This window comes from Terrapene carolina, unplaced genomic scaffold (genome assembly GCF_002925995.2).
Source record: "Terrapene carolina triunguis isolate 2854851 unplaced genomic scaffold, T_m_triunguis-2.0 Scaffold33715, whole genome shotgun sequence".
Classification (NCBI taxonomy): domain Eukaryota; kingdom Metazoa; phylum Chordata; order Testudines; family Emydidae; genus Terrapene; species Terrapene triunguis.
The window spans coordinates 1,819,393-1,834,926 of NW_020698066.1; the positions used below are offsets into that span (position 1 = coordinate 1,819,393).

General features: G+C 44.1%; 1 protein-coding gene across 5 annotated transcripts in view; it reads left to right on the forward strand.

Moving 5' to 3' along the window:
• Nucleotides 1-9,692, forward strand: part of LOC112112032 (cAMP-regulated phosphoprotein 21) — a 265,123-nt gene extending 255,431 nt beyond the window's left edge. For all 5 annotated transcript variants that reach the window (XM_026663466.2, XM_026663467.1, XM_026663465.2 and 2 more), the window contains 2 exons: nucleotides 5,291-5,442; nucleotides 8,901-9,692. In XM_026663466.2, coding sequence (XP_026519251.1) covers nucleotides 5,291-5,442; nucleotides 8,901-9,158 — 410 coding nt within the window. In that variant the 3' untranslated portion in view covers nucleotides 9,159-9,692. The remainder of the gene's footprint in view (nucleotides 1-5,290; nucleotides 5,443-8,900) is intronic.
• Nucleotides 9,693-15,534: the final 5,842 nt, after the last annotated feature.

Below are 15,534 nucleotides of genomic sequence, written 5' to 3' on the forward strand. Positions count from 1 at the left end.
TGTAGGGATAAAGTGAGAAAGGCCAAAAGCCATGTAGAGTTGGACCTTGCAAAGGGAATTAAAACCAATAGTAAAAGGTTCTATAGCCATATAAATAAGAAGAAAACAAAGAAAGAAGAAGTGGGCCGCTAAACACTGAGGATGGAGTGGAGGTTAAGGATAATCTAGGCATGGACCAATATCTAAACAAATACTTTGCCTCAGTCTTTAATGAGGAGCTTAGGGATAATGGCAAGATGACAAATGGGAATGAGGATATGGAGGTAGATATTACTATATCCGAGGTAGAAGCCAGACTCGAACAGCTTAATGGGACTAAATTGGGGGGCCCAGATAATCTTCATCCAAGAATATTAAAGGAACTGGCACAAGAAATTGCAAGCCCATTAGCAAAAAATTTTAATGAATCTGTAAACTCAAGGATTGTACCATGTGACTGGAGAATTGCTAACATAATTCCTATTTTTAAGAAAGGGAAAAAACGTGATCCAGGTAACTACAGGCCTGTCAGTTTGACATCTGTAGTATGCAAGGTCTTGGAAAAAAATTTGAAGGAGAAAGTAGTTAAGGACATTGAGGTCAATGGTAAGTGGGACAAAATACAACATGGTTTTACAAGAAGTAAATTGTGCCAAACCAACCTGATCTTCTTTGAGAAGGCAACAGATTTTTTAGATAAAGGAAATGCAGTGGATCTAATTTATCTTGATTTCAGTAAGGCATTCGATACGGTTCCACATGGGGAATTATTAGTTAAATTGGAAAAGATGGGGATCAATATGAAAATTGAAAGGTGGATAAGGAACTGGTTAAAGGGGAGACTACAACGGGTCATACTGAAAGGTGAACTGTCAGGCTGGAGGGAGGTTACTAGTGGAGTTCCTCAGGGATCGGTTTTGGGACCAATCTTATTTAATCTTTTTATTACTGACCTCGGCACAAAAAATGGGAGTGTGCTAATAAAGTTTGCAGATGACACAAAGCTGGGAGGTATTGCCAATACAGAGAAGAACCGGGATATCATACAGGAAGATCTGGAAGACCTTGTAAACTGGAGTAATGGTAATAGGATGAAATTTAATAGTGAAAAGTGCAAGGTCATGCATTTAGGGATTAATAACAAGAATTTTTGTTATAAGCTGGGGACTCGTCTGTTAGAAGGAACAGAGGAGGAGAAGGACCTCAGAGTATTGGTTGATCACAGGATGACTATGAGCCGCCAATGTGATATGGCTGTGAAAAAAGCTAATGCAGTCTTAGGATGCATCAGGTGAGGTATTTCCAGTAGAGATAAGGAGGTGTTAGTACCGTTATACAAGGCACTGGTGAGACCTCATCTGGAATACTGTGTGCAGTATGTTTAAGAAGGATGAATTAAAACTGGAACAGGCACAGAGAGGGGCTGCTAGGATGATCCGAGGAATGGAAAACCTGTCTTATGAAAAGAGACTCAAAGAGCTCGGCTTGTTTAGCCAAACCAATAGAAGGCTGAGGGGAGATATGATTGCTCTCTATAAACATATCAGAGGGATAAATACCAGGGAGGGAGAGGAATTATTTAAGCTCAGTACCAATGTGGACCCAAGAACAAATGGATATAAACTGGCCATCAGGAAGTTTAGACTTGAAATTAGACGAAGGTTTCTAACCATCAGAGGAGTGAAGTTCTGGAACAGCCTTCCAAGGGGAGTAGTGGGGGCAAAAGACATATCTGGCTTCAAGTTTGATAAGTTTATGGAGGGGATGGTATGATGGGATAGCCTAATTTTGGCAATTAATTGATCTTTGACTATTAGCGGTAAATATGCCCAATGGCCTGTGATGGAATGTTAGATAGGGTGGGATCTGATTTACTACAGAGAATTCTTTCCTGGGTGTCTGGCTGTTGAGTTTTGCTCACATGCTCAGGGCTTAGCTGATAGCCATATTTGGGGTCGGGAAGAAATTTTCCTCCAGGGCAGATTGGCAGAGGCCCTGGAAGTTTTTCGCCTTCCTCTGCAGCGTGGGGCACGGGTCACTTGCTGAAGGATTCTCTGCACCTTGAAGTCTTTAAACCATGATTTGAGGACATCAGTGGCTCAGACGTAGGTTAGGGGTTTGTTGCAGGAGTGGGTGGGTGAGATTCTGCGGCCTGCGTTGTGCAGGAGGTCAGACTAGACGATCATAATGGTCCCTTCTGACCTTAAAGTCTGTGACTCTATGACTCTAAGCACTTGTGCTGTCCAGGGGATCTCATCTCTGACCTGTCAGTCACCCCCCCACCACCACCACCTACCACCTCCACCATCCTCTGTGCATTCCCTTACCTATCATAAGCAATGGTAATCCATGCTTATCACTAAGTGCCAACCAGTACTTTACTGCTGATGTAGTGGTGATTTTTATGTATGGATTTTGCTAGGGCAGAGGTTATGAGGTACAGTCTTCCAGTGGGATGATTCCCATATATTCTGCATAAGAATGGATACACAATAGTTCCACATCATAGTAAGCTGAAGTCAAGATTTAACAAGTGTCCTTACCTACCACTGAGCTCATTCAGTCAGTGGAAATAGACCAAATCCGTTGTACAACTAGAAGTAAAACCACATACAAATAGTTCACGTGTAACTACAGCCGTATATAGCTGTGGTAATCCCATAGTATTTTTGAGGGATAACAGAAGATTTTCCTTTGTTTGACCCTACTTATCTAAGACACCAATTGCCTTACTGTATAGGTGTGTCACATTGCTACCTGATGTCCTCTTCCTGCAATCTCTTTTCCGCTCCTATGATAGGCTGTCATCTTAATCCCCAGTTGACTGTTCTCTGCAGAGTAGACTTGAAGTATGGTGGTACTTTGGGGAAAACAGGTGAATTAAAATGAATTAATTCTGCTCCCACTTTTAAGTGATTCCACATGTTTTAGCTCAGTCCTTCAAATCCCAGATGTGTAATGCTAGGCTTTTTAATGTATGACATCACCCCAAATAAGGGAGACGCAGGGGCAGAAGAGGATGTGAAACACACGCGCGCGCACACACACACACACACATATGTCTTGTGCAAACTCAGTTTCAGTGTTTCACATTTATGATGTTGATAATTTACAGGACTAGGCAAAATGCTGACACCAGGTTTGTGTGGAAAAGCAGCAAATTAGGCTTGGTCTACACTTACCCCCCAATTCGAACTAAGGTACGCAACTTCAGCTACGTGAATAACGTAGCTGAAGTCGACGTACCTTAGTTCGAACTTACCTCGGTCCACACGCGGCAGGCAGGCTCCCCCGTCGACGCCGCGGTACTCCTCTCGTCTAGCTGGAGTACCGCAGTCGACGGCGATCACTTCCTGGTTCGACTTATCGCGTCCAGACAAGACGCGATAAGTCGAACCCAGAACTTCGATTCCCAGCCGCCGAACTTGCGGCTGGGTGTAGACATACCCTTAGAGTCTAATAATCCCAGTGCCTTTGAGAGAGATATGATGCTATTTCAGCCAAATTAATTTGTCGCCCAGGGAATTAATTCTTTTTCATCGTTAGATTTACTGGAAATGCTGATCTCATATCTACTGGGAAAACATTTTTAATAGGAAGCAAGCCAAAAATTCTGGTCAGAGGTGCCATACATTTCTCCTGTATAAAAATCTTAAGAGGAAAGCTATCTGCACACAATGATATGGCATATACTGTGTCGTTGGTTACTTTATATTTCTTTATATAATCAAGAAATGCCCCGATGATGATTTCCAATTTGTGGAGTATAATGAAAAACGCACTGTATTCATGAATATAAATTGAGCAGATGTGACACTTATATTGTCACATGGAAATAACACAGTATTTGCTCTCTGTAATAACTCTTATTTGCCTGAAGTATGCTTATTCAGAGACAACCACCACAAAGTAGAGAGTGCTGTGCTATGCATAACTGAATGTTAAACAACAAAACGAGAGAGGAAGAGGTATCGTTAAGGAAAAATAAGCTCAGATTTACAACTTTTCCTTCGCTGGAGATACACTGTAGGGCTGGGATCCTTCTATGTTTTCCACACCTGGTTTCTGTGCAACATGTCCAGCCACCTCCGATTGCTGTCTTTACTGCAGGCAGGCCCCCTCTCTTCAATAAAACTCCCCAGTCCCCTTGTTCAAATCGTACTGGTGAAACCACTGACCCTGGCACATACTATCTCCTAAGACTGCCACTGGTCACAGCTGGTTCTCTTCCTTCTCTCCTTTCCATGCTGCTACTCATTGCAGAGCTCTCAGCCCCACTCGCTTACCCATAAAGGGACAGCACGTTACAAAAGGAGCAGTCCCAATCGAAATTTTCAAACCTATCACATTGTGGTGGTTTTGCATGCAAAGCTGATAGTAACTGGAAGCAGAAGTCATTTTTCCTCTCTCTATGCTGCCTTTCTTGGTCAGTTGTGCCTTGGCTTTATTTACACTGGAGCACAGTGAAGAACCCCAGATAGTGCCTGGCTTGAAATTATTAGAAAATTCTCTTTCCTAGGCAGTGAATAAGTCACTAGGGCAAAATATGAGCATCAGCATGCACTAGCCATAAATTAGAGGCAACCTTATAATGACAAACCTCATAAGGAAGCAGAGATGTGTGTCCGTAGTGATAAAAATTGTTTTCCCGTTCTCACTTCCGCTAGTATCTTCACACTTTGTTAGAGACTTGATGGCTCATGGAATAGATAACACAACAAGGAGCCTTTCACCTTTAAGTCATTGTTTAGGAGCCAGCACAAGAGCACAAACCTCAGTTCTTATTTAGGCAAAAACTTCCATTAACTTCAATGGAAATATTGCCTGAGCGAGGACTTTGTAATTAGATACTAATGGTGAAATCCTGGCTCCCTTTAAGTCAATGGGATTTTTGCCATTGAATTCAATAGGTCTAGGATTTAAGTCTAAGTGGCCAAAAGTCATTAAAAACTGATGTCTGTTCAGGGTCTTATGTCAAATACTGTGGTTTCAGCTAAGTGTCCCTCAGGGATGTCTCTGGCTCAGGATTGAAGAACATTAGCTGGACAGTGTAGGGAAACTCACACTGTCATTGCTCATGATGCCCCTGTTCTGTGTCTAAATACAGTACTTTACCTTCCAGAATTGTCAATTCACCTCCATTCCTGAGCGTTATATTCACCTAGATTTTTATGTCCAGTAGTGGTTCTCTCAAAGGAGATGAGATTGCACAGGACATGTGATGGGATAACCTGTTTTTTTTAAACAGGGCTTTAGTTTTGCCTCCATGAATGATGATTCACAGCCAAGTGAAAATGATTGTTTCTTCCAGGTTATCAGCCTGTCTTGACTAATCAGCAACAAGGGTTCCAAGGACTCATGGGAATGCAGCAACCTCCCCAAAGTCAGAACCTGATGAATAATCAGCAGGGAAATCAGGTGCAAGGCATGATGGTTCAGTATCCAGCCATGTCGTCTTATCAGGTACTTACAAACTGTACTCAGTTTCTCTCTTTGAAAATATATACTTACAGTAAATGATAGTGTCATGTCATGGCGGGTGAGCTGTCTTGATTTAATCTTTTAAAAATATTTCTTTGCCTATTTCTGGCTTCAGGGCTCATTATGCACATGTCTGACTCAAATCTAGTGCACTCTACATGCTGTCTTTAACCTCCCTTGTACTTCCGTTTTCATTCTACATTAGACTACATTGATGTGATCATTATATTAATTATGGTCGAACTGGTCAGCTCTGCATTGGATATAAAGGAAGACTTGGTTCCTTCCCTGAGGAGCTGGAATTAGAAAATGAGAGAGAGAACATGAGAGAAATTTGTTTTGTTCATCCCTAGGCCAATGCAAGATTGTTCCCTACCATGCATATGAGTCCTTTGTCTAATCCAGTTTTAAATTACTCATCTGTGGAGAAGGATGCTGGAACATTTTGTATAGGAGGGGTGCTGAGAACCATTGAACCAAACTGTAAACCCTGTATATAATGGAATCCACTTCAAGCCAGGGGTTGCGGCAGCACCCCTCATTCCAGCACCTATGTCCGCGGAGGCTCCTGCCACTTCACAAGGGGACACTGTCCCAGAATCAAACAGACTTTACGCTGTGTGTACTGGTAGACAGACTAGCCATATGGAATTATGTTTGTTAGACTTTGAGAAGAAAGGCGGTAACTTGATTTTAAACAGATTTCTTGACTCTCAACTTCAGCTAGATTGATTGAAGTACCACGAGAGCCTGTGTGATGATGAGAGGGCCTATGCTTCTATTTTCCACTAGTTCCTAGAAAACCAAAGGAAGATTAATTCATTTTAAAAGCATGTGGTGGTTGTGAGGCCTCTCATCTTTTCCATAGTCTGTTCCTATTGCCTAAAGTGTAAGGATAAGTCTGCTGGAAATGGGGTGGGGGGTAAGAGGAGGAGGAGGAGAAGGGGAATGAGTGTTTGGTAGAAATTGTTTTTCTGTCCTTTAGCCCCAGGTTTGTGGGTAAATGACCCCTTGCTTGGGTTAAAGACAGAAGTGTGAGATTATATAAGTGTAGCCTATGTGGATCCTTTGCACGCACTGATCATGGAAAATTTTGGTCCAGCTAGGATCTGACAATGCCGCATATTAGTAGGTGATCAATCTGAGTTATAGCCTACATAGTGAGGCGGCTTTGAAAATCTCAGCCAGTATCTTTAACCCATTCAAATGATAGTTACACAATTCAATGGTAATAGAAATGGGCTAACATAGGAACCTTTTATCAACATGTCGTGGGGTCTGCTCACAGCTAGTACGCTTCCTCCTGGTCACTCCAGGGATTATCTGATTCCAGGTCCGACACCTCTTTTCTGCCTCTCACCACACGCCCTGCCTTCTCTTCCTGGCTCACAGCGAGCCCTCCGCCCAAGTCACATGCAGTGTTCCCTCTAATTTTTCCCACCCATGTGTGGAATGAATTTTGGGCTGGGGCAAAGGGTTGGTGTGCGGGGGGCTGAGGGCTTCTGCTGGGGGTGCGGGCTCTGGGGTGGAGCTGGGAATGAGAGGGTTGGGGTGCAGTGGGGCTCTCTGGGGCTACAGTGGGAGAGAGGACCCCCCCAGCTTTCTCTCCCTGCAGCAGCACCTTGGCCGGGCTGGGCTGGAGCTGGGGAGGGGCGCCTGTCCCCCGGCCGTGGGAGGGGTGCCCATCTCCCAGCCGCGGCAGGTTCAGGGGAGGGGTGGCTGGTCTGGGCCGGATCGTGGCCACAGGAGTGACAACACAGCAGGTCCAGGGTTTGGGGAGAGGCATCTCTCCCTACTGCTACCCTGAGCGTCTGTGCTGCACAGTTTAGAGGGAACTTAGGTCACATGTCCTCCCATTCCGGGGCATCAAAGTCTCATCTCTGCGAATGGGCTCCGGCAGTCTTCCCATACACTTCCTCAGTGGCAGGTAGGGGAGCCCAGGCCCACCCTCTACTCCAGGTTTCAGGTCAGGGATCCTTGAATTAGCAGCCAAGGTCTGTTCCCTTCTGGCCCTTATTGCCTTTTCCTGAGCCTTTCCTAACCTTCTGGCTCCCCCAATTATCTGGGTTTGCCCGCCCCCAAACTCCCTCCTCCCAGGGAGTAACTGTAGCCTACTTTGGCTCTGTAGCCCCCAAATCCTTCACCCAGAAAGTGACTGCAGACTACTTCCCTGTGGCCAACTTCCTGCCTTTATAAAGCCAGCCCACCTCATTCCTCCTCAGCTGGGTGCCCTCATTATTCAGTCAGGGGATTACTTAAGCCACCTGATTCCCTCAGCTATGGCCTGTCTGGTTAATTGGCCCCTTTCTTAGTCTACATTAACCTGTGCAGGGCAAGTGTGGGGTGAAAACCTCATTGAACAAAACCTTCCTCCTTTTAGCCTCCCACCTGAACTTAGATAAAATAGGAAGAGGATTCATAACACCCCTGTTTTTCCCAGTACAAGGATGAGATGTGTCACCAAAACCTTTCGTCCATGTGCAAACAAAACAGAAGTTGGTTTAGAATCACATCTGGTTCTGCAAACACAAAACCCAACAGATGAGATTTTGGCTCAACAGAAACAAAATAGTTTGTGGTCTTGATTCTCCAATACTCACCAGCTCTGCTCAGGAACAGAGGAGAGGAAGAACTGATTTGCAACTGGCCAGCCCTGGCATAAGTTAAAGCTGCAGACTTGCACCACTGATGTAAAACTCCTGGGGACCACCAGCTTTACATCAGCAGAGATTTTCCAGCTGCTTTACATTCATTTTATACTGCATAAACCAGGGGTGGCCAATCTGTGGCTCTGGAGCCACATGCGGCTCTTCAGAAGTTAATATGCGTCTCCTTGAATAGGCACCGACTCCGGGGCTGGAGCTACAGGCGCCAACTTTCCAATGTGCTGGGGGGTGCTCACTGCTCAACCCCTGGCTCTGCCACAGGCCCTGCCCTCACTCCACCCCTTCCCACCCCCTCCCCTGAGCCTGCCGTGCCCTCGCTCCTTCCCCCTTCCCCACCAGAGCCTCCTGCACCCCACGAATCAGCTGATCGGGAGGTGCAGGAAGGGAGGGGGAGGCACTGATCTGTGGGGCTGCCAGTGGGTGGGAGGCGCTGGGAGTGTGGGGGGGGAGCTGGTGCGGGGGCTGCTGACGTATTACTGTGGCTCTTTGGCAATGTAAACTGGTAAATTCTGGCTCCTTCTCAGGCTCAGGTTGGCCATCCCTCGCATAAGCAGTACAAAATGAACTTGGTAGACCAGTGCTTCTTCCTCAACCCATGGCTAATCAACAGTAGATTTTGTGGTAGTTCTGAATAGAAGAAAGTGATATGCCCCGTAAAACACACTGGACATGCAAATCAAAATAAAAGGGAATGTGCAATTCGGAATACATTGGGGATACTTTAATTCATTTGGATCTAATTTACCAATTTGTTTTTCATATACTGTCTTCTAGGTGCCAATGACGCAGGGTTCTCAAGGACTGCCACAACAATCATATCAACAACCAATCATGCTACCTAATCAATCAGGTCAAGGAACAATTACAGCCACTGGAATGCCTGTTTACTGTAATGTCATACCTCCCACCCCACAGAACAACTTAAGGTTGATTGCCCCACACTGCCCCTCCAATAACGTTCCAGTTATCACTGCCAGCTGCAGGACAAACTGTGCGAGTATTAACAATACAGGGTGGCAGGTCAAGTACTGATACTGCGGCTTAGTGTGGATATACAAGGATAGCGGTGCATTATTTGACAAATAACTCATGGCCTTCAAATGAAGAGGAGCACAACAGGATAATCAGTTGGGGACATAAGTATTGACAGTGCTCAAGTGATTGCTGCTGGAATTCTGTAAAAAAAATTAAATTAAAAAGATGTTTGCTGGTTAATGGTGCATATTTTGTCATGTCTGCTAGGTATGCCTTTATAGCTTAGCTAGTGACATGAATTCATTGAGGTAAGATTTTTTCCTACCACTGAACACCACTGTGTAGATTGTAATATCCCTGATTCGGATTAGTTTTGTACTTTGTGTTGAGTTTGTGAAGCTAAAAGTATTTAAAAAAATATATAATAAAATCACATTGTACCAAAGCTGTAATGGAAATTTAAAAAGACAAAAAAAGAATTGCTGAATGGAAGGAATAATTTATATACACTATAGAGTTTTTTTATGGACATATACTGTATTGTAGTGTTTAATCACAATAAAGCTATTTGACCTCATGGAGAAAGGTCATGTTTCTACCACCTGTTTGTTCTCCTCTCTCTTTTTGAATGTCTTTTTCCTTTGTTTTTTGTGTTGCCTGATTTCTGGTCTAGTTAATGGGAAAGCTGTTTAATGATGGGCTTGCTGAAATTTGCTGAAGGAGAGGCATTAAGCTGGGTCTCAACATGCAGGCTCAGGGTCAGCTTGGAAAGGTGTGAGATATTGGGACAGATGCTCCACTGCCTCCAGGAAGTGCTCAGTGCAGCTGGGAAGAGGATCCAAAGATGATCTTAAGCTACATAAGAATGGCCACACTGGGCCAGACCAATGGTCCATCTGGCCCAATATCCTGCCTCTGACAGTGGCCAGTGCCAGATGCTTCAGAGGGAACGAAGAGAATAGGGCAATTTTGAGTGATCCATCAATTCCCAGCATCTGGCTTTTGGAGTTTTAGGGACACTCAGAGCATGGGGTTGCATCCCTGACCATCTTGGCTAATAGCCACTGATGGACCTATCCTCCATGAATTTATCTAACTCTTTCCTCAACCCAGTTATACTTTTGGCCTTCACAACATCCCCTTGCAACGAGTTCCACAGGGTGACTGCGTTGTGCAAACTACTTAGTTTTATTTGTTTTAAACCTGCTGCCTATTCATTTCAGCAGGTGACCCCTGCTTTTTGTGTTTTGTGAAGGGGTTAATAACACTTCCCTATTCACTTTCTCCACACCAGCCATGATTGTATAGACCACTATTGTATCCTCCCTTAGTTGTCTCTTTTCTAAGCTGAACAGTCCCAGTCTTTTTAATCTCTCCTCATATGACAGCTGTTCTGTACCCTAATCGTTTTTGTTGCCCTTCTCTGCACCTTTTCCAATTCTAATACCTTTATGCTCCCCCAATCCTGGGGCCATTCCTACACTGAGCCTCTTCCCAGATACAAGTTAGAGCAGCTCCAACTTGTGCTGACTGACTGTGGCCATAGAGGCCATTACTACAGCTGGGGATAGCATAGGAATTCCCAGCCACGCCACCACCCCTGGCAGAAGGAATGGGGCTGGTTTAAGAGCTACAGTGGTGGTGCCACAACACCCCAGGATCGCTCTGCACTGCAGAGATTCTGCTGTGGCTAGCTTTAGTGCCATTTTGCAGCAAGGGAGCAATAAAAGACTGTCCTGACTGTAGCCCAGGGTCTGATCCATTATGTTCAAGCAGCAGGGGTGGCTTCTGCATTTGTCACCTTGAATCTTAAAACACATTCATCCTGTAGAAAAATGGAATTGGCTGGGATGTCTGTTAAAAGGTTTATGGAATTCTTACACTGTTCCTCATGATTACATCCTGGTTCACTAAAACACCCACTTCAGTTTCATTTGGAAAGTTATTCTTCACACTGATTCTGAAAAATGTTACTTAAAGTCATTGATGAAGACAGCTGTATTCCACTCCAGGGATGGCTGCACTCAGTGGTGGGTGAATGATCCCTGAACAGTCCTGCAGCCTGCACTTCGGCTCTCGGGTGAAGTCCACTGATCAACTCGGAACTTCTGCAGGACAGGTGCAATTTTCAGACCCCAGAATTGTGCATATACTGGTTGTAAAAAGCACTTTGTGTGAGACCTTTCTTATTTAAAGAAACCCCACTACAAATGTACATTGGTAGAAGTAAGATTTGATCTATGTTCAAGAGCATTTCTAACCCCAGGATGAAACAAATTATTATGTCCACTAATTTAAACATATAAAAGTATGTTGTCTCTTCCCTTTAATTATAGGGCTGCAGCTTCTATCTGTCATAAATGTAGGAACTGGGAAAGGGCTACAGTCACAGAATATCAGGGTTGGAAGGGACTTTAGGAGGTCATCTAGTTCTACCCCCTGCTCAAAGCAGGACTAATCCCCAGACAGATTTTTGCCCCAGATCCCTAAATGGCCCCCTCAAGAATTGAACTCACAATGCTGGGTTTAGCAGGCTAATGCTCAAACCACTGAGCTATCCCTCCCCCCTATCTTCTTGCCATCCTTCATTCCTTTATCAATATGAACAGTCCATATTTAAATCTAATAGTCTTCACTACTGTATGACAAATAAGCCTTTTAACGGATCATTCATCTTGTGTAACTTAAGTTTCTAAAATGTGGAATTGTACAGGGTCATAGGTAAGACAAACATTGAACTTTGTACAAATTAATCACAGTTGGTTTGCTGAGAAACAGTCAAGTCATGGGCAGGTAACGTAAACAGAATTCAGTCCTCAATTACTCAATTACTGATTGATATTTTATTTTATTTTATTTAAGCTGCAGCATTTGAATTTTGGCTGGGATCCTGAACTCATGGTTACACTCGCAGGTGTTTGGATTTCATTTTCTTTATACACCTCTACCCCGATATCACGCAGCCCGATATAACACGAATTCGGATATAACACGGTAAAGCAGCGCTCCAGGGGGGCGGGGCTGCGCACTCCAGTGGATCAAAGCAAGTTTGATATAACGCGGTTTCACCTATAACGCGGTAAGATTTTTTGGCTCCCGAGGACAGCATTCTATCAGGGTAGAGGTGTGTCTGTTTTATGTAATATCTATGTTTCTTCTCATCACTCCTGTAATTAGATATAACTGAGTGACACGAACCACTATGAATTGAATGAAAATCTCACTGGCGTGACTATAGTGTAATCAGCCATCCATTCCAAGACCAGAGAGTCCAGGCCAGGCCTTAGGGAGACTATGTTTAGTTAGCCTGGGAGCAAGAGAGCAGTACAGGAGTCCGGTCTCTGTGTGTGCATTCAGCACACTGAATAAGTAATCCCCTTTGTATTCACTACATCTGAGTCCTATCTCTTCTCTTCCATGAAGGACACTACGGTTATTCACTTAACTTTCCTTCCCTCAGAATTAGAAATAATACAATTTGTTCACAAACTGCATGTTGATGGAAAATTGGTTTTCAACAAAACAAAGTTTTTCGTAAAAAGTATCTGCTTTCTGCCATAAACGCAATTTTGTTGTCAATAAAACCAACCATCCAACCACATACATATTTAAACCAATACCCAAAATATTTCAGACTTGGATATCCTGACTTGGTGCTTCACAAGAGTTGTAATTTAGTTTCCTCATGTTTCCATTCCCATTTCATGGGCCATGCTCCCCTTTCAGACTTAATCTCCCATGATGCACCATGATCGGGCTCTCATGATGAAACTTCCTCTCCTCACCTTAAGGGTAGACCATGATGCATTGTGAAAGATGTTGTCTAAACAGGGAGCGCCGTCTAAAAAGGAAATCATGAGGCACCTCAGCAGCATTTCTGAATCAAAATAATTTGGATTCTGGCTAAAACATTTTGCTTTTCAGTTTTTCACCAAAATACTAAACATTTTCTATAGGGGAAAAGTTGATTTTTCCAGCCATCTCTAGCTCAAAACCCAACGTAAATATTATTTTAAAGTCAATTGGACCATGTCTTACATCTTTCAAATGTCATTCTGGAGTGATCCAACTACTAAGGGTACGTCTACACTTACCTCCGGGTCCGACGGCAGGCAATCGATGTTCTGGGATCGATTTATTGCGTCTTGTCTAGACGCGATAAATCGATCCCGGATCGATCCCGGAAGTGCTCGCCGTCGACGCCGGTACTCCAGCTCAGTGAGAGGAGTACGCGGCATCGACGGGGGAGCCTTCCTGCCGCGTCTGGACCCGCGGTAAGTTCGGACTAAGGTACTTCGAATTCAGCTACGTTATTAACGTAGCTGAATTTGCGTACCTTAGTCTGAAGTGGGGGGGTAGTGTGGACCAGGCCTAAGAGAGGAAGGATAGTCGAGTTGTTAGACCACTACCTTGGGACTCCGGGGACCTGGGTTTAGTTCCTTGCTCTGTCATAGTTGTTCTGTGTGGCCTTGGGCCCATCACTTAGATCCAGATCCTCAAAGATATCTAGGCAACTAACTGACAGTGAAATCAATGAGAGTTAAGTGCCTAAATACCTTTGAGGATCTATGCCCTAGTATCTCTGACCCAGATCCCCAAAGGGGTTTCAGTTTTTAAGTCCCAGATTTAGGCACTGCAAATAATTAAGAGTCACTAGAGCAGGGGGGCTGGACCCTGGAGCATCCACCTCCCAAGTGGGTGCCCTAACCACCAGGCTTTAGAGTCATTCTCACTCTGCCCAGGACTAAGTATCTATCCAAAGTGGAACAGCTTCAACAGGAGAGAGAGATGAAAGCCTACATCAAAATATTCCATAGCCCAGGGCACTTTCCTGAGAAGTGGGAGTCCCTTGTTCAAATCATTTCTCTCTGTCCGGCAGAGGAGGGAATTGAACCTAGGTGAGCACCCTAACCACTGGGCTAAAAGTTACAAGAATGACAGCCTCACCCGCATCCTTTCTTACACACATAGCTCAGATACCTAAGCCATGACTCCAGGAGATGGGTTCCTCGGTGTGGATCGCAGGCAAAGATAGGCAGCTTCCTGCAGCTCAGACTTAGGCACCATAATCCTGTGAGAGCTGGAACTTGGGACACACCCCTTCTGTTAGCATCTCCAATTCGTTATCTTAGGCAGCTCCCTGCTCAGTTTGCAGGCTTTTGCTGGCTCCAATTCTTAAGCTCCTCTTTCTCTCTCCATGCATTATATATGGATCTAAGGCACCTAATCCAGTCTTTGTGGATTCCAGTGATTATCAAGGTCGTCTAAATCCCTTTGTGGATCTAGGCCTCTGTGCCCCAGATCCTCACCTGTAAAATGATGATAATAATTATTTTCTACCACACAGAGTGTTGTGATGCACTCGGACATGGTAGTAATGGCGACCATCGAAGTACCTTAGATAGTTTAAGACCTTAGATAGTAACCCTGGATTTACACCCCTGTAACTAAGAGTAGAATTTGATCTAATGTTTTGCTCCTCCCCTCCCCGAAAAAAATAAATGTATATTCTATACTAATCTGTTGTAAAAATAAAACAAAGCTTTTCTAAATTCTTTTCCCCCTCCACTAATAGGAATGTTATAAGTAAGATTGCACAGTCGCCCTGAGAAGCTTAAGTAGAAAAAATCAGGTCTTAAAGTATTGTCAGAACGCAGGGGAGGAGGGAAAGGTACCTGCTAACAAATTTAACCAAGATGGGTAGGTGAAGATTGGGGCTTCCAAACTATCCTTTCAAATGTTTAGTGGAGTAGGACATGACTGCCCTCTCCATACTAAGATGGCTGTTAGGCACTGGCACTCTAGATGAGCCAAAGTTCAAGTGCCACCTACTGTAATAATTATATATTTATTTTAGAAGGTGCAGTAAAACTGGTCTGGTTAATGGTAAGCCTTAATCAGAATATCCACTGAGCCTGATTTTTGAGCTTACTTTAATCAGTATGAATCAGGAGTAACTCCACTGAAGTAAGCAGAGGTATGAGTATAACAAAAGCATGCTCAGAATCAGGCTTGGGATATAGCACTGATACATGGAAAGGACAACCCAGAAGCTACTCTCCCGTTGCCTAACACCCACACAGCTTTCTCCCATGTAGGAATTCTTTTCCCAGCATGCTTTTCTGCAGCCTGGTCCTTTAATTTGGCAGAGACAGGCAGCAGCAGCCCTACAGTGGCCATTTTGCATCTGTTCTGCTGTTTGTTGCATCTGGTAAGTACTCTCTATGCATGTTATGTTTTTCCTTTTGTTTTATTTTTCCTATTCCAGAGCCAATAGCGCATTCTCACATGGTCCAATATGTGTTCAAGATGGAACTGTTTTTATCTGCCTGGTACTTAGTTATGTTACATCAATGACTGAATATGTTTATTCCTAATGAAAATGACTACACCAAATGATTCTAATTAGCCTGTTTGGGTAGGCTGAACACAT